The sequence below is a fragment of the Bombus affinis genome, chromosome 10 (genome assembly GCF_024516045.1).
Source record: "Bombus affinis isolate iyBomAffi1 chromosome 10, iyBomAffi1.2, whole genome shotgun sequence".
Classification (NCBI taxonomy): Eukaryota; Metazoa; Arthropoda; class Insecta; order Hymenoptera; family Apidae; genus Bombus; species Bombus affinis.
Genome location: NC_066353.1, coordinates 7408691 through 7431325, shown reverse-complemented (window position 1 = coordinate 7431325; position 22635 = coordinate 7408691). Strand labels below are relative to the sequence as shown.

Below are 22635 nucleotides of genomic sequence, written 5' to 3'. Positions count from 1 at the left end.
GCTTATTATCAATTAAGGCGCTTAACTTGGCTGTTTGTGATAAGATCAATTAAAAATTACCTATCCGCTGTTGAAATTTTCAGATAAATTTGTCCTGTCGATCTTTCTCTTCCCGTTCGTTTCTTTTCAATTATGTTTGCTATTTTAGAAAAATATCAATTAATAAATCATAATTCGATCAAGCGTAGCTTCAAGTTGATAGGTGTACACTCATGCACTGTTCGTAAATTAATTGGAAACCTGTATGTTTCGTACCCTATCGTTTGGAATTTCTGTCGCACATCGATAGGCACTGCAAGAATCCTCGATGTTAGACATTTGGTAGCAGATGGAACAATTTTTGATATAGTCGATCGTTCGATAAAAATTAAGCGGATAATATTATGATAATTATTTGGTCGTTTTGATAGGGAAAAATCAAGAAGGGTAAAAAGATACAAATTTATCAATAACATCAAGGTTTATTTTATTATACTATAATATTTATAATTAAGTAGGTACTTGGAACAAAGTTGGACACAAAGTATAGTAAATGAGAGTTATGGCACATGATATGTACAGTATGGAGGAAAATCGTTTTCCTTTCTTTTGTCGTACATTGCGCGCAATTTGGTGTATTTTAAAGAACATTGTTCTTCGTTATAGTTTAATCGTTTAAAGAAATGGTTTTACCTCGCGAAGCTTCGTCTTTACGCGTAATCTACAATTCGTTTCGCTGACTCGCTTTATTTGTTTCAAAGGTGTGAATAATTTCCATCGTTCGTCGCATCCTAAATGAAAAATTCGTAGGAGCTATCGTACACTGTGAATCGACAGATGTTTACAAAGATTCTCTATGCCATGAAACGACACGAACAATTCTTTCTTACGACAGAATGCGCTATCAATTAAATCGACATACAGTAGGTATAGAGTATAGATACTCGAAAGCGAATAGAATTTAACTAGTGGATCAATTATTACATAACAATTTACAAAGGACATTTACGTTCTTGATTATATACAAATTCATAAATGTGTCTACAACGAATACGTACCTAATGGAAAGCTTTACACAAATTAAACGAACGATATGAAAAACTAACCGGTCGTTTTACTAGTCGTCTCAAATAATTCGTCAACTTTACATCGCATCGCCTTGAAACTTAGAACGTTGTTCCAAGTTGCACGCAACATATTTACATAGAAATTCTACAATATCAGGTAATTAAACTAATACTTTTATGATATGTCTTTATTATATTATTATATCGTTCATCGTTCATGTTCTTACTCATAAATGGTGTTCGGATACTTTTACAGTACATTCTTGCTAGACTTTGTCATATCTTACAGAATTATATCGCTTCAGACCAAATTCTGTCGGTTCTCTGTACAATGAATTCGTAAAAATGATCCCGTTAACGAAACTTTTCCAACCACGACAAAGAAAATTCTCTGTTTTCCATGTATGCGTAAAGATAAAACACAAATCCGAACTGTGTGTATAATTCGTGATCCGTCTATACAACCTATGCAGGTAGATGTGAGTTTTCTTCGATATGATACGTAAGGTGGGATGTTTTATTACGTGGTATGAAACAATGCCTTTGTTTCGTCTTTTAATTATACGATATCGTTTACAAAAACAATACGAAGGCTTTATCTCGGAAATAAATTTTTAGTCTCGAAACGCGGGAACCGTGAAAAAGTTCCTTTATATTTCTACAAAGTAATACATTTTTCAAAGAGTACCTATTTTTTCATTTCAAGATAGATAGACCGCGTTAATCGAATCGAAGTCGCATTTCCATAATTATTCCATTCGCCGTCAAAATAAATCTGTTAACGCGGAAACAAGAAAAGTAGAATAAATAAATCACTGATCACGCATACACCTATGAGTAAGATTGAAAGTTTAACAATTCATTTTGGCTTCTTTAGATTTAGTATGAACATTCAATCTAATTGTCGATAGTAATTATTTATACTAATTAGTTCTGTTAATCCTTTATATTTTATACAAACCTTTCTTTTATAGCTGTATACGTGTCAACGTAATACTTTTTTGGTTATACATACGTAGTTCTCGATTAAGCACTCGAAACGATAGTCGCTGTTGCAGCCGACCATTTGAAAAATAAAGAAACGACGCACGTATATGTAATATGTATATTATATACACAAGAATCTTCGATCTTTTACGCATGTAGGTATACGCGACCACTTTGACGGTTCTCTTCTCATTGTCTCGCACTCTTAGCCTTTTGAAAATGCGAATCGAGTATACGTAATGTCAGCATCGGATGATTCACGCAAATTGTGTAAACTTTTTCGATAAACATCGGCTTAAATACCGTTATTGGTTTTTCAGGCAAGGCAAACTTTAGTTTGTTCCGTAATCTTTATTTAACATTGGCCTATACCGTAAGTATAACAATTTTTACTTAATATTTAGACAAATTTTACATGGAACTAAGGAAGAAAACAAATAGTAAAAATGGGTAATTTAAAATTTTAATTAACTATCGTTCTTGTAACAGGGGAACTTTTGATAATTTTATCTCGATTAACAAAATTTTTTCCGCAACTTGAGCGACGGAGACAACCATAGCTTGCGATTCCATCGTATAGAGATTCTAAGAATTTAAGATAATAGTAACATTTTTAATTTCACTCGAATAGAACCCTTTCTCTTCAAACTTTCAAATGTTTATTGCCAACTTTTATATATATATATATATATATATGTATATATTCAAATTGCCTCAAAGAAATATAGCCAATCCGACAATCTTCGATAAATCATCCCACGCACGCGATATGATTACGTTTGTAATTATTGTAAATGTACACAGACATATGTACACAAGGTTCGCGCGATTTATCCACGAGTAAAAAGTTGGAGAACGTTTGCTTGCTCCTTATATCGTTAAATCGGAGAACATACCGGATTGTACATGCATCTCAGTATAACGTAGCTTTTTATTTAGGACTTTGTAAACGTTACTTCGAAGTACAACTTGGCACGCAGAGTACTTAGACGAAAAAGAGGTTTCGAGTTTCTTAGGTTTGTAAATTGTATAATCGAAAGGACGATATCAAAGGATGACAGCGAAGTAAATCGTTTACTGTTTACAGTTTATAGTTCACAGTTTAGAGTTTAGAGTTTACAGTGCCACCAAACCCGGCTAATGACCAACTTTTATTTTATATCGACCAACGTCGTCTTTGCGACGTCGTCGTTTCCTTCGTAAATAACATAAAACGTAAATTTCTTATCGATTCGTAAGATTCGGAGATTGCTTTCGTTCTTTGTTCGACGATTTTATATACACGTATGGAAAATACCGCAGACTAAAACCTCTCCTCGTTTCGTTTTAAATAGGTACGCGATTTTCCTCCTTTTTTTCTTTTTTCGTTTATTTTCTTAAAGATCGTTGAGAATCTCACGGGGAAAAATGTTCACGGCACATATGTATACCTACTCGCGCCAAACAGCAAGGCTCCTAGATGTACATAGCGTTACTATGTATAATAATAACTGTTTAAAAGCATATTGCGATATGACTTGTTACCCTGTCTTTAATGTCTACAGAACGCGTCGTCTTGTAAAAGATTCTCGTCTCTGTGCGAACGATCCGGTACGTCGGCGCGAGAGAAATTATCGAGCGAGCTGTTTGAATCGTGTCGTGTTTAATCGTTAATCGGAGACAGAGGGGAGTGAAAGTAGAAAGACTTCTGGATGATGATCGTTACTCGTTACACAAGTAGGTTGGACCGTGCCCTTTTCAGTCGTTCGTTCGCCGGATCGACTAACGATAGGAATTTTCTGAAAAAATACTTAAAGAAAAAGAATCTAACACTCGAAAGAATGGTATACGAGTTCGCACGTTCTCTGCGCTATGAATTATCGTTGCTAGCGTCAAATGTTGGTTCGTTTCCTTCCATCGTATTCTACCGAGTCTACGTCAAGCGACGTTGAAACCTTTTCAAACGAAATCAAAAATTACGAAATTTAATCATTTTTTCCTCGTTGAAAAATGCCGCAGCGAATCGAACGTTTTATTCCTTGCTAAGTAAATACATTGTTCGAACGTTAGAATAGAATTGATTCGTTGCTGGATTAAGAGAAAAATCGGAAGATAAATGACGAAAGTTTATTCAGGGCTGTACAAAGTACCTGGATTCTCTAATTCTCGATTGGAATGCTGTGTACGGTATACGGCCCCGAGTCTCCTCGTCTCGACAAGCGCTAATAATTGGAACTCGCCTTTTTATCTTCTCTGATAATTTTCCAATGAATTTAAAATACACAGAATTGAAAATATATGAATATAAATATATAGATAGGAAAATAAACGAGCATACCATCCAACCTTACGAATTTACAAGCTTTGTAAGTGTCCGACGAGTATCTATCTGCTGTTGCATGTTTACATATCGGCGATAACCGTGTGTAAAAAAGTCTTTGAAATACTTACAAATTTAATGACTATTAGTCGATGCGACAATAAATAAATAAATAATATATATAATATATACTTACAGATTTATCGGTATCACATCGCGCGTTCCTTGGAACGACAGAGAGATCAACAAAACGTTGACGCGTCGCGCCCCGAACGCTTAATTCGGTTACCTCGTCAGCCTTTACGTACTTATCCGGCCTCGAACTAAATAAAACGATATCGACATACTCCGAAGCATCACAGTAATTGTACACTGGGAATTGTGCACAGGGGAAACACTGTAATTTTCGAAGGAAACAGACAGGTCGATAGACGCGAATGAAACTACCTACGACAGACTCTGCGATTGTCCGCCTGATTCGAAACGATACTCGTGGAATTGGAATAGTTTCCCAGTGATAAACCGGTCCCTTTTTCAGAGCTGTTTGCCCGAATACACGACGCTTTCTGTCGTCGACGACACGCGACGCGACGCGACACGTCGTTACACCGTTATTCGGAATACGCGCGAAAGTAAAGTTCGACTGGTGGAACGTATAGTATCTTCCGAGTATATGTAAATGGAACGATGCGTCTGAACGTGTGTATCTGTGAAATGTACGACAGGCGTGACAATGTTGGCCAAATCGAGTCAGAGAGAAAGAGAAAGAATGAGCGAGCGAGTGAGTGAGTGAGTGAGTGAGTGAATGAGCGAATGAATGAGCGAGAGAAAGAGAGAGTGAGCGAGTGAATGTGAGAAAGAGAGAGAGAGACAGGGACAGAGACAGAGACAGAAAGAGAGACAGAAAGAGAGACAGAAAGAGAGAGAGTTAGAGACAAAATAACGAGCAATAACGAATATAATAATCGTAATGATAATTAGTGTCGTTAAACTCTATATTGCACTAAAATCTTCTTTTTTCTCCATTACCTAGTAGAACGGCAATAGACTATTATTCTTCTAGAAAATACCTATCCTCTTACGTATGTACAATTTAAAAATTACTACTATCCTTCCGCTTATATTTTAACTATTACAATGACATATCGCTGTTATCGCCGAACATCCTCGCGGTATTGCTCGGTGCACGCGGCAATTCGAGCCTGATCACGCACTCGGTACATTGACATCCGCGTTTTCCTACTTTCCTCGATCGTTCCTCGACGCCGTTTAATTCGGCTCTCGATCGATCGACTCGTGATCGGCTCTGGCGTGCACAGTTGTACGAGGATTTCGTCCTTTTTTTTTTTTTTCGTTTTTGTTTTCGAAACTCACGTTTTAGCGAGTTTCGTTGCCGCAGCAAGGGACAGCGAAATCGGTCAGGAAACAAAAATATAATCGCACCCGCGCCGCGGTCGTGAAATACAGCGAGCAGTTTTTCAAGAACCGAGGGATATCAATTTCTCAGTTTTCGTTGTGCGATCAACCGCGCTTCCGATGTCACACGGAGTCTCGTTGTTTATTATAACTACGCTTGGAATCATGCTGTTCTATCATCGAAAATATTGCATTTTAATACATATTATATTGATTTGTCTGGAGGTGAATTTAACCGAACGACGTCGCTTTTTTGGCATTTTACCTTATCTCTTTTCTTTTTCTCCTTTTCTATGCCCTTTCTTTTTGTTTCCTTTACAAGTAACTTTCGTCGATGCACAGGAAACGCGCGGTTCATCACGAGCGATATAAATAAAGTTTATTCGTCGACTAATACTACGGTATTGCTTCAATATGATATGATACAGTCTTTTCACTGATTGTCCAATATCACTACGTAATACATCCTGTTAATCCCTTTTTCCCCTTTCACTCATCGCATCGTCTTGGTTTTTCATCTCCGTTCATTCTTCCATCCTCGTTTTCGCGCATTTTACTAATCGATACACTGCCCTGGAACGAATCATCGTTGCAGCCAAATCCGCATATCCTTTTGCGATAGAAATACATGAAAATTCTACACAGATACGATTAACGAACATCCCGATAAAGTATCTAAATATCGTAAACGAGACAGGAAAAATTGATTACCAATATGTTTTGTAAAAGGTATAACGTTGCAAATATTACGTATTAATTAAATAAATACGTAATATCGATATTGACGATATTTAGATTCGACATGTATCGTAGACACAAACAAAGGCTAAAAATTCTTTAGAAACTTTCAACTATATTTCACTGTATATTTTATTCGATCGGAAAATCTTCTTTTTGTAAAACAGAAATTTAAATCGATCACGCAGCGATTTATTTTTATTTCTTTGAGCAACGTAAACGCAACGTTACGTACACAGACAGCGATTCGTGGAAATGAAAGAATTCGTTCCAAAATCGAGCGTATCGACGTTTCACTCTTACTTTTATCATTATCACACACACATACCTCTTTCTCTCTCTTGCTCTAGCTCTTCACTTTTTACACTGCACTGATTGTGACTACATATTGCGAGTGTCTTCATTAGGATTAATATCACTTATTTGTTCGGCACGACGTACTCGCGCGTCGATTTTATAACAATACGTACTTTTATATTTTATGTTTCGAATTGTACTTTTCAAGACGCATCGATGATTATTCGGCTATTTGGTTTTCGTTGTGATTGACTCTTGCCCGTTCGCGAACAATCCTCTTCCTCTTCTTTTGTCTCGTTATGACAGAAATCAGAATTCAAAATTCAAATGTTTCCTGGCCTCTCTAATTTTACAAATACATATTTTACAAATTTTATAAATTAGAATTAGTTACGTGTACGAACGTAAAGTATAAATTATTTTGCAATCCGTTTCTGTACGATTATTTATTCATATAGGTACTTAGAGAAATATATTTTGATATTTTTGGAAGCACTTAATCAAATTATATTTCGTATATGTCATTTCGATAAACAGTTTATAGTCTCACACAGCTGATCTTTAATACGTTTATCGATGGAGATCTTCGACGCAAAATATAGAAAATTCGAAGGCACAAAATTTTATCAAGTTAGAAAATATTGTTTTATGAGGTTATGAACAATTGGAAAATATGACTTTAGATATACGCTAAATTCGGTAACCTTCGAACCTGATTTCCAGTCTACGGAAGTTGGTCTAAAGGTGGGGTACGCTCGTAAACTGTTTTATCGCGATCGTAGCTGATATGCTTCACAAATTCTATCTCACTTTACAGATGATTTGATCTAGAGATTCCGTAAGGGTTCTTTTATGTCATTTTATACGATATTCTTATGCAACATGTAGCACATTTTCAGTATATAGCATGTAACGTCAGCGATCCTTATTAGGTACTTTTATCAAGTTGGTGAATTTTCATCGATTACGTCGGCGGATCTGGCGTTCAACCCTCTCTCAACTAAACATCGACTGGAACCGCGTACGTAGTAAGATTTTCTTTATTTTCGAATCACGTGGTTCCAACTTTTGCTTTAGAATCAAAAAGTGGACAACACGATGATTTTAATCCTCGCGCTTCGAACAGTAGAACTTAAAGCAACGATAAATGATATCGATTCGAATATACTTGAATCTTTATATAGAAGAGAAAAGTACGTTTCTTAACTTAACGCTATAATCGAAAGATCGGTTTAGCGACGAATTAATTATTGTTAATTCCAACTATTAATTTTGTTCCGCGTATCGACAACAGGAAAATTGTAAACCAGTAAACATTCGAACGACAATTTGCGAATCTGTTATTCATCGTAATTAGAATGGTAGCGTAAAGTTACGAATAAGTTAAAATGGCAAAGTGAAGAGGGAAGAGGCTCGTGAATCGATTCGTCAAGCATCGTCGGTTCCGGTGGAAAATTCGCCGGGAGACTGGAGACGCGTCGAGAACGTCACACGCGCGCGCGCAATGACCGTAATATATTTCGCATAAAGCCTGTGACAGTCTGACTATCGCTTACTCTTATTTGGCCGCAGCATCGAGCTAATACGTTTGCGATCCGCTTGAAACCGAGAAGTCGTACGCGCATCACTTCCAATTCCAATGACTCCAGCATCAGCAACCACGTAGAACAGTTAGTACGTACTACGTTTAAATCCAACTGCTGGTTATGATTGTACGTATGTACATAATTCCATTCCTACAGCGATCGCGTCTTTCGTGCTCTTATATTGTCCGTTTATGTTTACGGCCATCCCTGAAACTCGGTCAAGGGTTCTGGTTTAGGCTCGAGACTGGGCAACTGATACGGTCAGTTTTGCTGTCACAAGCCACCCTCGGGTCAATGTTGAGCCGCGAATTTCATGCGCTTCTGCTTCTGCCGTTGGTTGCAAAACCAAACTCTAACCACGTTCTTTTTCAGATCCAGCTTCTCCGCGATCGCGGCGATCTTCTCGCCGGACGGCCGTGGTTGCACAGCGAAATACGCTTCGAGAGAACGTTTCTCGGGCGCGGCTATACTCGTTCTCTTTCTCTTCTTCTCGCCGGCTGGTAACACCGACGGCGCGTCGGGATCTCGTCTCTTGTTCTTCGCCTGGGCCTCTGCTTCTTCCAGCCACGCTTGCAAGATCGGCTTCAGCGCGATCATGTTGTTATGCGATAACGTGAGCGACTCGAATCGACATATCGTGGATTGAGATAGCGCTCCAACGCCTGGTAACTTTAAATTTGCCAAAGCTTTCCCGACATCGGCTTGCGTCACGCCCAGCTTGATGCGTCTCTGTTTGAACCTTTCCGCGAACGCTTCCAACTCTCGTGGATCCGTGTCTGCATCTGGATGAAGACCCGCGGCCGCGGCCGCTGCTGCTGCCGCCGCCATCGCCGGGTGATGATGAGCCGGATGTGGTACGCTGCCTCCGCCGCCGCCCAAGTTTCCGTGATGATGATGATGGCCCATCATTCCGTTCATACCCCCGTAAACCGAGGGACCATGAATTCCAGCATGATGACCTGGTCCACCGCCGGTATTCTCTGACATTGGCGTCAACGTGGTCATCGAGTTTGCTGGATCCAGCATGTCCAGACTCTCCATTCCTGGATGGCTCATCTGTAAAATATAATTTCCGTATTTTTTACTCGTAAAGCGTGGTGTCGGTTAAGTTAATACGTTTCGTACGCTTCTTGCTTTTCGATTGGATATTTTGTAAAACGAGATCGACCTGTGCTACTCGAACGTCGAATAATGAGAATTTTAAGTATGTATAATTCCACTGTGATATGATTTACCGCTGTGCAACAGGAACAAGAAATTAAGCGAATAGTTGGAAAACGTATCGGTTAATGGTAACGGTCGGATATTATAACGGTCGAAATATTTGTAACAAATATACCGCGATACGAACTAACAATTTGTCCAACGTTCGATATGAAATCTCGTTATACCTGTATAAAACTAAACGAGTATCTTGTACGTATTTACATTATTTTATAACGTTCGTTAACAAAAGTGAAACGTTCAAGGATGAAAGAATCGCGTTCTAATTACTAGCAGCCATACGATAAAATATTCCAAGCTTTCTTTTATAGGCGTACAAATTTCATAATCACGCAAAATCAATAATCGTAACAACGTAACTTAAACCAGCAGTTGTGAAAAATGAATCGAACTCGGCTCGTAAAATATTTCGAGCGCGAGAGGGCGGCACGACCACAGCTGTTTAAAAATCAAGATCTTTGAGCAGAAATTGTACGGTAACGTGGTTACGCGATTCTACCAATTAACATTGTTAAAAGGAAGGAATGAATGAAACCAACGGGGGCTACGAGGGATGGAAAGGGACGAGGACACGGAGATGAAGAGAGAACGTGTACAAACTAGCACGCACAATTATGCAGCACGTGCCATGGTCGTCGCGTCGCGTCGTCGCGAGCGCAGTGTGCGCGACCCCTTACAAATTATTTATGAGCTCCCTTCATATTTTTTCCCGTAGAAAGTGACGCCGCGTCAGGTACTGCTTGCGTTCTTTGTTTTCTCAAAGCTACGTATCTCAATATCCGTCATGTGCAATTTCCACCTTTTCGTTAAACCGATAAACACGTACGTTAATACGTACGCGTTAACGTCGACTCCTCTGCAGAGGAGAGTTGCACCTGTCAAGGTCGATCTATCGCGCGGTATCCATTCATTCCCAAGAGTATCGTATTGCCGATAGCAGAAATCGTAAATGCGTCATCAGGATTTAGACTCGAGTAGCTTTAGCGACTCTGAGTGGTGATACTTTTAGGGACTACCGGGTTTCTAAGAGTCGCGGATGTTGTAGTTCGACGGGATGCCGACGAAAGGCCCCATGCTCTCTGACGCTCGCTGTCTAGGGTCGTGTGCACGATGATTCGGCGTCTCAACGCTCCGTCGTAGCACGTGGAAAACGATAAGAGTTTTGTAGCAGGGTTTGGTCGGGCAATGGAGAGAGAGGATGACGCCGATGAACCCTCTGACGGGTAGGACCGAGGATCGAGGCCGATCGCGAGTCAAAAAAAGATTGAAATCGTCGAAGATCGATATGCGTATTATCTGACGCGTATATTCTGTTCGCGTATATTCAGTGACTAAAGAATAGTATTTTAATAATACGTTCAAAGATATAAGTCTCTTAAAAATACCTTCTAACCGGAGAAAGTTTGGAAAAAAACCGCAAAAACGCGGCCAGCACGCTGCTATATCGGAATTTCTGGATATTGAGAAAAGAAAAGCGTCACCAGAACGTACAAACCCCACTCGATGGTTTGGTACTCTTTTAGAATCCTAGGACCGCAAAGATATAGGGGAAAGGTCGTAAAAGCGGAAGGTCCGCGTATAAATCGGCAAAAAATGCGGCGAGTGTGGTTGCGATTGGTGCTCGCAGGAACATGCGCCTACGCCTACGGGACGTTTGCGTAACGTTGTACACAGGGCGTGACGCGTATGCGTAGGAGTAGGATCGCGCGTTCGTGTGTACGCAACATTTATTCTCACGAGAATATGCAGCGTAGCGAGCTAACTGGATGGCACGGTTTCGGTCCAGGGGTGCTCTGGAATAGCATAGTTACATCAGAAATGCAGGGGTTTGCGGGTGGTGGCGCGAAAGAGCGAGAAGGAAAGCACGTTGGAAGAGGATAGTTGCAAATATGGAGTGAGCGAAGGACTAGCCCAGGGGCGTATATGGTAGGGCCCTGGAGACCCGCGCGATATTTCATCATTATGCTGACACGACGCGACGCGACACGGCGGTAGGGTTAGCCGACTCTCTCGTTCCTCTTCTCTCGAATACGTGCCCCTGTTTTTCTCATCTTTACCCTTGCCCCGTTGTATCTACGTTGTACGGCCTATCGTTCGTCACGATTCTCTCCCCTTGCTCTTTTCCCTTTGACTCGGTCCGCTCCCCAAAGCTTGTGCCAATGACACAAAACTCGTTACATGCGTTCGTGAACGTAATACGTTGCGCGTTAGGCAAGCCTGCAGCAACACTACCGTTATTGAATTCGTCAACCTCGCGTATAAAAACAGACTTTATGGGACACTTGCCGTTTGACCATCTGTATGGGAGATTCGCGGCTGGGAGAATGGGACAGAGAGAAAGAGCTGTAAGCGGGAGAACGGGGCTCGTCGTTCACTCGTCGTGCCACCGCACTGCGGGAAGCCAGATCTCCGATCTATACACCCACTTCATGGTCAACGAATATTCCAGCGACTAATAATAGTCAGCCGATTTCCAGCGGGTCGATGAAACGAATATTCTCGCGTTCGCTGTTACGCTTGATCTACCTTCGATCAGTTTGCCAACATTGTACAACGACCTTTTTCCGCGTAGGTAATGTTTTTGAATAAAATAATGCTTTTTTATCGGATTTATCGATTTATCGGTTTATTTATCGACCACTTGTCACGACGAGTTTTTAAACAACTGAATTATTCTTATTTTCCGTTTCGTTGCTATGCCAGGCTGCATTTAACCATTTCTTCCATTGATTTTATACGAACGATACAAACGTAGCACCGAGGCAATATTTTTATTAATAATTGTTGAAACGTATCGTACGATACACGTACATGTAAGATATTTCTAACGCGTAGATAAAGCCTTTGGAAGATTTTAACGCAAAAGCATAAGCGACAAGGCAGAGAACTCTATGGAAGCTGTTATAAAAATGCATTATTCCGATCAGGAATACGTTAATCGGTAACGTTTTTATAGAAATATTTCATTCAGATAATGGATAGATTACGAATATAACAATATTGCAATCGAATATATTTTTCAGCTTTAATATGCATTTGCATTCGGAAAACGCATTTGGAAAACGATGCATAAATAAAAGCAGGTAAAACGTATGCGTGTTTTAATCGTACTACACCTACTTCATACATCTTTGAGTAACTCATAACTACATACATACATATATATATATATATATATATATATATATATATATATATGTATGTATGTATATATATTAGCGTCATTATCGTTTTTGGATGTCGTTAAAAAATTCTCTGAATTTATTTTTTCAATCTCAAATTCACGAAACACGGTCGATTTTACTCGCTATAAGGGAAATCGTAAGAATGCTGATCGTCGTATAATCGAGAATGATGATCGAGACATTGAGAATGAGATAATTGCTTATGTAGTAGTTACATAGATAAATACGTTTCTTACGCACTGGAATTTCGACAGCGAACCCGATGTGGGATTGGTAACATGAAAAGGAAATTCTGTCAAAATTGATTGCGTTACGCCCAGCGTGTTACGAATCGTCCCAATGGCGAGATAACGTACGAGCAACGCCCCTAAACTCGAGAAGATCATTCCGGGTCGCTGAACATTGCTCGATTCACCCTACTGCCATGCTATCATCCGCTCATCGGCCTCAGATTGCTTGTATTAGCATAAAAACCCCGGAACGACACGGAGCAAATTGTAATTGAATTAATGGCACGTTCGCAGTACTGCGTTTGTTCGTTTGCGCGTCTGTCTTTCTAAGCGATTAATTTTTTATTTATAATTTTCTAAACAATAGGTATCTAGGCATACGGATTTGCGTAGTACGATATACAGGTTTGTATCTTTGTGCATCTTCCTTAGTTAAATCTTTCATCGTGAATATTACGGGGAATTGACGTTTTATTGTCGCGTGTATTTTTATCGTTTACTTATTTACCGATAAGAATAGAAAAAAATGTTAACGTCAAAGGGGTGATTTTCCAGGTATTTTCCATAGATTTGGCGTTGCGTATGACGCGTGAATTATATTATATCTATAGTCTAATATTATTCTATTTGTTAGCGTATCAAAAATTCTATCGTACAGCGATCATTTCACATGGAAAATATATATTTTATAGATCAGTTCATAGTTCACGATAACAAACGTTAAAATCGTATTGTACGTTCGAAGGTGTACAATTACTCACGCGTATCGGATCATAGGGAATATCAATGATTAAAGTATCAAAATGAAAACTGTTGCTCGTATCGTGAAAGACGTTAATAAAAAATCGGTAGAGCTGAATTTTTTAATTGTCGGATTAATTATAAATCGTAATTAATTGCTACGCGTAATTAATTATTGTCGGTGGTTTTAAGCCGTCCTCGGAACTCGTTGCATTTTATAATCGTACTCGAACGTTGAATTTTGCATGTCGACGTTATTGTTTCGGTACACTTCATTACGATAATTGTTTCACCGATAAACTTCGTCATTGGTAACAACATTAAGTTTTAACAAATTATCGTGCCTCTGAGGCCACGTACGATATACAATTAGTCCGTTTCGTAATTCATTCCAGTCTCGATGTAACTACAGACTTTACTCCGTTTTATCGTCGTCTTTATCGAATTATAATACGCAGTACGAAAAATATTTCTGATCGAGAAAAGCCAAGCGTTAATAAGATTATCGTTAAGAAGGAGAAAAATTAGCGATTATTATCAGCAGGAACAATAGTAATAAACGAAATTATATACCATAACTTTTTTTTTATCTCTGATATTTATTTACGTAGGTATCTATATCATCTTTCGGAAAATGATATAAAGCGACATTAACGATCCTTAAGGTTCTTTTCGAATGCCTCTGTTTCATTCTTTTATACTCGATATCCGATACCTCTACTATTATCAGATATTACTTTCTCTTTTATAAACGATCAGCGACACTTTTATTTTATTACTAAGTAAAATTTACTGCAATTTTACTACGTAAAAATACTATAAGAAATTTGGGAAGTAGAACAAGTCTATCGTACAACAGGGTAAATAGAAATTACAATGTTGTACTTTAACGCTATAAGTGTGCGTTATCATATCGGATACTTCGTACTTGAAAACGAGAGAAACTCTCACGCCTCAACGTTGACTTAAATATTATAAATAATTAATCGTTCCACGAAATACATCATTACGTTCTATCTTAAATCCTTAAAAAATAATAGCGTTCGTCTACAAAATATAAGAGATTAACAATCGAAAACAAATTAAACTTCAAACTTTGATAAATCAATAACGGGCAATAGCGTGATCAACGAATTAAAGTAGTCGATATACAGTCGATATACTAACACAGTTCGATACATTTTTGTAAATAGTAATTGCGTACTTACTACAAATATAAAGCTCAACAGACAAAATTATACAGATGTTCCAATATTTTTGTAACCGACTGTACATAGAACAATGTATCGAAATAGCAATAAATCATTCAAAATAACGAGAACACAACGGTACAATAACGTTGATAAGAAAATAAACGAGAATCTATACTTTCGTCAACGAAACCAATATTTTGAAAGAAAAACGATCGGTACGAGTATAGTATTGCGAAAAATGCAGACTCACAAAGAGGTGTGAATGTACCTGATGATGTGGCCGGTTATTTGGATGGGGGGTTGGCATGTGGGTTCCATGATGATAGACGGAAACAGGGTCGTGCTTCAAAGGCATTGGGGTGCCCGCGTTGTGTTTTCCCAAATCCGCCGCCAAAGCTTCCGCCCTCGAAAGTAAGCCGTCTTGTAGACCGCTGTTCAGTCCCCCGAATAAGTCACCCTGAAACGTTAAAAGCGACGCGTGACACTGATTGAAGAATCAGGGATCATGCATCAGACGTAACAGAATTTTCGAGAAAACGTTTCGTCTTCTTAAACGAATTGATATCGCATCTTATTGTTACAGCGTATCTCCTAACGTCGTTCACGTTGATACGACGTTGGCAATGGGACTACGATTTACAGAGATCCAAGTTTGACGAGGTGTGTAAACTAGATGCTGTATTACCGAGGGTACTTTGCATACATAACGCAGCTTTGCTACGAGAATTATATAATAATTAAAAATACAAATATTAAAAAACATGTTTTCGAACGTAATAGGGTATTACACGTCTTATTAATAAAATTTAGCTTCAAGCATTTATTTCCTTCCTATCGGACGTAAGAACGTTCGCGAAATAATATCAATTTTTGTTTCATTTTTACGTATTGCGTTTTTGTTCTATTTGAAGCATTTCAAACTTTCTTCTTATCTTATAGAACATTTTACGGTAACAGTTCAAAGATACGTCTGATCTTTGAGTTGTGTCACTTTTGTAGCAAGTGGTCGATATGTAAGAATTTTGTACATGGTTCTGAAAATTTAGTTCGATAGATAAAGGACAATTGGTTTTATCGTAGAATGTGCTGGTCGAAAGTTGCTACTCAATGTCAGTTTCTGGTGAAAAAAGTACGCGGTGCTTTTGTACAAAAGTATCCAGTCAGAGGTCACTCCATGTGCTCAACATGGCCGTGCGATCGATATTCTAAAAATAGTTTTAGCGCTGGAAACTTGGATTTAGGTTTTGCCGGATTTTTCAAGTGTACGATGTACGAGCGTAATTGCCAATTTTTATATCAATTAATCTAATTATTACCTTATTATTACACCGTAATAATAACACTAATTTCTTAATAACAGATATTTACTAATTATTAAATTGCGTCATTTTGTCACAATGAAACTATTAATTTTTTTCCACTTTTTTAATGAAACTAAAAATTTTTTTAAAAAGAAGCTACTTTTTTCAAATAAATTTTCATAGAGACGCAAAATATCTGACATTGTATCGAGTAATATTTAATCGTTCTTTGATTTTTAAGAAAATTTTCATATTACACTCGACGAATCATCTACGTTATAAGTTTTGGATTTTTACATTTTATATCTTTATATATTTTCTGTTTATTTTTAAGCATAGTACGACACGTAGCAAAGGTGCGTACGTATAAGGGCGTACATAATACTAAATTACGATTCAGCCGGTTAAGTTGATGTTATTTCAAAGGTGATTACGCGTGACGTATGAGATTTGCTAATCGCGTTCGTTTGCCTGTCAAATGTTGCTGGGGCTGCTGGACAGAATATTTTAGGGTCAAAGTGTTACTAAGATTGAACGAGACCATAGGGTCCGTCAGACTATGTATTGCTATGTTTAGAAACAGGTCTTCCATAAAAACATAATTAGTGATAACACAAGTAACTCGATATTTTTGCACTTTTATGCCTATCGTGTAAGTACAAGCGACATTTACAGCTCAAACGTTAATCAAATTTTTAAGAACGATTTCACTTGTGATAATATCTTTCCTATTCCTATTACCTTTACTTAAAATAATGGCACGAGGACAATTTTCAGCCAAATTAAAAAGATTTTCAATTTTCAAACTTATTGTTAACAAAGAGTATACAATAATAAATACAGATTTAAATGGTCTAATTTTTACACATGACGCGTACGATAGCATATGATTTCGTTATCAGTGTACACCTTCGAATTGTATAATAAAAGTGTTTCTTCTTTTACGACGAATAACGATAATGAAGTAGCTAGAGCTGAAAGGTTTAATGAAATTTCTTTTTCCAACGTCATATTAATAGCAGTTGTGACGCGAATTTATGGTTTCGTTTTGTCCAGATACGCTTCTATGTCGTGGCAATCGATATTATATGGGACATTTTGCGTCAGCCGCATCTGTCACTCACGGCACATTACAAGGTTCGGCTACCACACGAGCGATATTGTCACGTTATTCGAGGAGAATCGAAATATCCGTAACGCGATGCAATTCCAAACTTTTGTAAAGACGAAATCATCAAAAACTCGTTTCTCGATACGAAAGGTTTCGCTTTATACGATTTATCCCATCAGATTTACTATTTATTGTTCAATTATGGCAGGTGCTATGCATCTTTTTTTTATCGACATTCTATATGTTTATCAAAGATCTAGATATTTATCTACAAAAATTTATATGAAGAAATTTTTATTAGAAAATCGACCATGTAAACGCACATACGATACACGTGTTTTTTTGTAAAAATAAACAACTTGCAACATGTATTAAACCGTGTAAGAATAGTTTCTAGTGTTAAATACTCACTATTTGTTGCTTTCGTCTGCTCTTAATTAACATGGAAGAAAAATCTTTGATCAGAAATTGAAATCTACGACAGGTGGATGGTAGAGATTAATTCGTGGGATAAACGATAAAAATTAATTAAAAATTCGAAATACGTGATTCTAATTCATCGTTTCGATTCAAAGTTGAAATTCAAAGTTGAAACGAAAAATTCAAATAGCGTACGAGTTGTTATTTTTCGAGAAACGTTCGCAATTATATCCGTACAGAATTTGCGATTCTAATTGTCTTACTTATCGAGATTTTCTTTCAACGCACTTCGAAAATAGAATATCTTCAAATAGCATTATTGATTTCTCCGCATCACTTGGAAAACGTGGCCATTGCTTTATTAAATATCGATAAAGGAGGATTCATTGTCAAAACAATTTAGTGGGAATTCTCCGCGGCGCGTGTGCTTTCATCAAGTTTGTATGAATCCGTTGCGTTGCAACCAATTGCCATCAACGAGTCGTTTCTCATTCGGTAATGGGAAATATCGAAAATCAAGTATCAAGCGTTTTCAAAATATCCCGTAATTTATGAAATATCAAACATTTTTCCATTCCTTCGCTTCGAATTATTCGTTGGAGATTTAATTTGTCAGAATATTCGATTTAATTTATCAAGAAACGATTGACGTTCCTTCGATATGTTAACGCACGGATCACAAACCGTTTACGGTTTGCGATTTATCTACCAGTTTGACACGAAAGAAATTTATCACGAAAATAGTAATTAAAAATTCACGAGAGCAAATTATCGTAACAGTTATTGAAACGTCAGTAGTTAGATAGGTTCGGCGTAGCGAGGTTAAAAACGATTCACTATCCACTTATTTCATTATAAACTGCAATGTCCGCATCGGCCGATCAATGTTTCATGCGAAAACCACCATCGTGCTTCAACGCTTCGATTATTTATGAACTCCTTGTGTCTTTGTCGGGTACGTGTACCTACTATCTTTCTGTCTGTCTGTCTGTCTGTCCGTCCGTCTGTCTGTCTGTCTATCTGTCTGTCTGTAGGTTACTGAACTACCGCCACTTTTTCTAATTTCCAACTTCTTCCTTGTGCTTTTCGCCTCTCGTATCGTAAAATTGCCATTTGCCGAGTACCTCGCTTTTAAACCTGCAAATGACGCGTTCGTCTTCGTAGACGGCCCTAGAGAATAATTAAAAATCAGTATTTGTAGAATTTGTTGCTCTGTTAAAATCGAATATTGTCGGTGTATAGGTAAGATGTATACGCGAGGTAAAATAATTGCGTAGCAAGCAATTTTTGATAAATCGAAAATGTGATAGACGCTTGTACAATTTTTAAAAGTTTAAAGCGTATTTTATTTTTCAAATAGATTTTATTATTGATAGATATGTAAATTAGAAATTTCGTAAGAAAGACAGGAATAGAAATAGAAGTAGAAGTAGAAGTAGAAGTAGAAGTAGAAATAGAAATAGAAATAGAAATAGAAATAGAAATAGATATAGATATAGAGATAGAAATAGAAATTTTTCATTTTAAATGAATGAAAGTTTGTTATTTTGAATAAAAAATGTTTGTTAAAATATAGAAATTTGACAAATATTGCAAAGAAATTAATAAACACGTGATCTTTTATCGCATAAAACATTATTACTCTATTACGTAAAGGATAAAGTGCTTAACCCATTCGTTGCCTCGTACATGGTATTGTTTATGGAGACGAATGCTTTACCTAAACGAAGTTTTAACAGGACGATAAATCCTAAATTGCGTTTTCTCTTCAAGTACGGAGGAAGAATCCCAATTTGGGGTGAGTTTAACCTCGCAGTTGTTACACATTTGTTTGTGTGCACGTAGATGATTTTAAGGGATGGTCTGTTTGAACGTTAATCGCGATCAAGACGTTTTTTTCACAATTTACTTTATTTATGTATCATTAAAATATTGTTCGTATATTGGTGCGTATCTACAGTTAAATTATAATATTCTTCTTGTTAAATAAAACGACGACGTAGTTCGTACATTTATGTATCTTCGCATCTATGTAATTAGCCCTTTGCGTTCGGCATATTTTCCACTTTTTTATTTATCTTCTCTTCGAGGAAACATATACGTTTAAAAAATTTAAAGCTCGTCTAATTTTATTCTGTATAATCACCAGTAATCTCTTTATGTCCCCTTAAAGAGAACGTCCGGTCTGTTTGTTACATTTACGATGTCTTTTCAGACTATCTAGCTTTTCCATATCGTTAGCTATACGACATGTACAGATATAAAGCGCAAAACCTATAACTTTGATTGATAATATCTCCGCAAATATAGAATAAGGAATCTACCTATGTATACATTAAACATTCGTATCTTACAAAAATGTTGTCGGAAGATGTTTATTCTATCCTTTGATCGATGATCTGTCATTGAATATAGCTTGGTCGCAATCTGCTCGCGATACTCTCAACAGCTGAGTCTATTGTCAATTTAAACGATTCTACGTAAAATTTATTACGGAAACGCGTTTCTTCAGATAAACGACTGTATGAGTAAGAAACGGCCCGTCTGTCCTTCCCGATTCTTCGTACACTGTACATTGTGCGCTGTACGGCCAATACACACGCGCCCAGTAGTTTTTCCAAGACTTGGCCAGACAGCTAGGGGCAGGGATGAGAAAAGCGACGACTATGCCGAGCAACGGATACAGATTGCTCTTGTTAGCCGCCTAGTTAGCAGCTCGTGCAGTTGTTTAGCAAAGTTTCTACGAAGTCCCCCTTCGAGCTCGATTCCGTAGGTCCCCGTGGTTAATAGAGTCATTTTTCCGAGCTGCCTGCGGCCAACCCACCCGTTAAATACGTCTTCCAGCGGCGGCACGTTAAAGATTAGCCAATTACAATTGAATTATCGCGCCCCAACGGCCGTTCGCGTAATTTATCTGCTCGAGCTTATTCGCGAGAAACCGACAATGATTAAGCTCGTAACGTAGTACGCCAGACGACGTATTATATATCAGCCTCCTTTTCCGTTTAATCTACCACCAAGCTTTACAATTCTCCCATTTTAAACGATTACGATTACAGTCTACGAGTCGGACAGACTCGAGTTACGTTCGAGGAAATATCGCAAAGTATAGCTAGCTTCTTTTCTCGTTTTACGAGTGAAAAGAAGTAGCGGAGAGTTCGTGGAATGGTTGATAGATATTAGGTCGGTAGTCAGTGCATAATAACACGAAACGTTGTCTTTCAAATAAAATCACACAGTTTCTTTCTTTTTCAAAATATCCGTGTATTTGGTCAAAGAAACGTCTGTATGTTTCCAATCTAACTAATTTCGTTATACCGAATTTACAGGAATTATCAGTTTTTCAAATAAAAAGCTCTTACAATTTCTTCGTTTTTAAATAATTTATGCGTTTCAAAGTTGTCTTTAATCTTCCCAAGGCTTACTTTACTTTACTCTTTCCCAGATTTAAGCTGGTATTGGTAAGATACTTGTGTAGTTTATAGGTTTCTGATATACTATGAGCGTTTAAAAAAATGATTATTCTTAATTCATACTTTGTTATTCTCTAGTGTTGCCGAATATGTCACTTGAATTTTTACAGAGTTTATTCGGAGTCTGAAGTAAGTTTTTATGCATTGACAATGTACGTTTCTTCGTGACTTTATATCGGTAATTTGTGCTTTTCTCGAGAGTTTACGTCTCGATTTGACGATGACAGCTGATACCTAATATACATATTATGCCTTTGTTCAGGAATAATAGATAGACATTTATTACAAACATACAATTAGTACAATTCCGATACATAGCACTTATACCGATCTTAAACATATACCGAGGACTGTTTCGCGCGAAATGGTACTCATATTTTATTTCAGAGAACACGAAACTATTTAGAAGCTAAGCGTTGACACGCGTGTTCGTTTTTCAATCATGTACAAACAAACTAGATACGATTCTTCGATCGTCGCACGACTGAAAGTACAAACTTGCTGATACTTTGCAATTGGTGGCCGTATAACCGACGTTCTGGCCAAATATTCATTAAAGTTTTTCACCGCTCTATCCGTCATTCCATGATACAATCCAATTTTATCTATTATGCAGGCTGTTTCGTATTGAAAAAGAGTAAACCGCCATTGTCAAAATGAAATAAAGTACATAAATAAAATAAGCGGGCCAGAATGCTAAGGTGAATGGAATACAACTCGATGCAGTTGAACATAACATACACATTCATGACTATATAATGCGTGTACATTGTACGTACGTATGTAGTTCTGTTTTCCATCGCGCTTCTGCAATCGAATAAAGGCTCGAGCTTTAAAATAAAGACGATAAAAAATTCACTGGCCGAGAATACGTAATACAATGAAAATTGACTCTTTCGTCCAATTTCGCTGTATCAATCATCAAAATGTTAACGATAAAAGTAATTTTCAGATTTTTTTCTTTTAATCTTTACGCCTTGCAATATTCAACCGTTTTGGCGAGGAAAAGAGCGCCAAGCGATAGATACTTCGACTAGATACCACGTCGAACCATGCCACGAGAGAGACTTTTATCTCGCTCGATGTTGTCGGCTCGGACGGTGATCTGAAAGTGAAGTCGTAGTCGTAGCCGTACGATCGGCGTGGCGCAGCGCGTCGTCGCGTCGCCTAAGCCCTAAACCTAACAATAAGACCGAATCTCTCTCGCGTCTTTCCTTAACCCTGCGCAGTCCTCCTTTTCTCGTCTCAAAGATTCACGGTTCACGGGTTCACAGGCACAGAGCAAAAGTCGACACGTGACAGCAGGCGCGTATAAATGTATCCTAATTCTCTTCGACGCACATAATGATATTGATTTATGATATATTATAAAACTAGGTACTGGATTT

At 37.7% G+C, this 22635-nt stretch overlaps 1 protein-coding gene across 2 annotated transcripts in view; it reads right to left on the bottom strand.

Moving 5' to 3' along the window:
* Positions 1–441: 441 nt before the first annotated feature.
* LOC126921404 (inhibitory POU protein) overlaps positions 442–22635 on the bottom strand; it is a 62220-nt gene continuing 40026 nt past the window's right edge. Inside the window, exons 4-5 of one of the 2 annotated variants that reach the window (XM_050732966.1) lie at positions 15193–15399; positions 442–9425 (exon numbers count right to left, since the gene is read on the bottom strand). In XM_050732966.1, the coding sequence (XP_050588923.1) occupies positions 8661–9425; positions 15193–15399 (972 nt within the window). In that variant the 3' untranslated portion in view covers positions 442–8660. The remainder of the gene's footprint in view (positions 9426–15192; positions 15400–22635) is intronic. The other variant, XM_050732969.1, reaches the window with a different exon arrangement.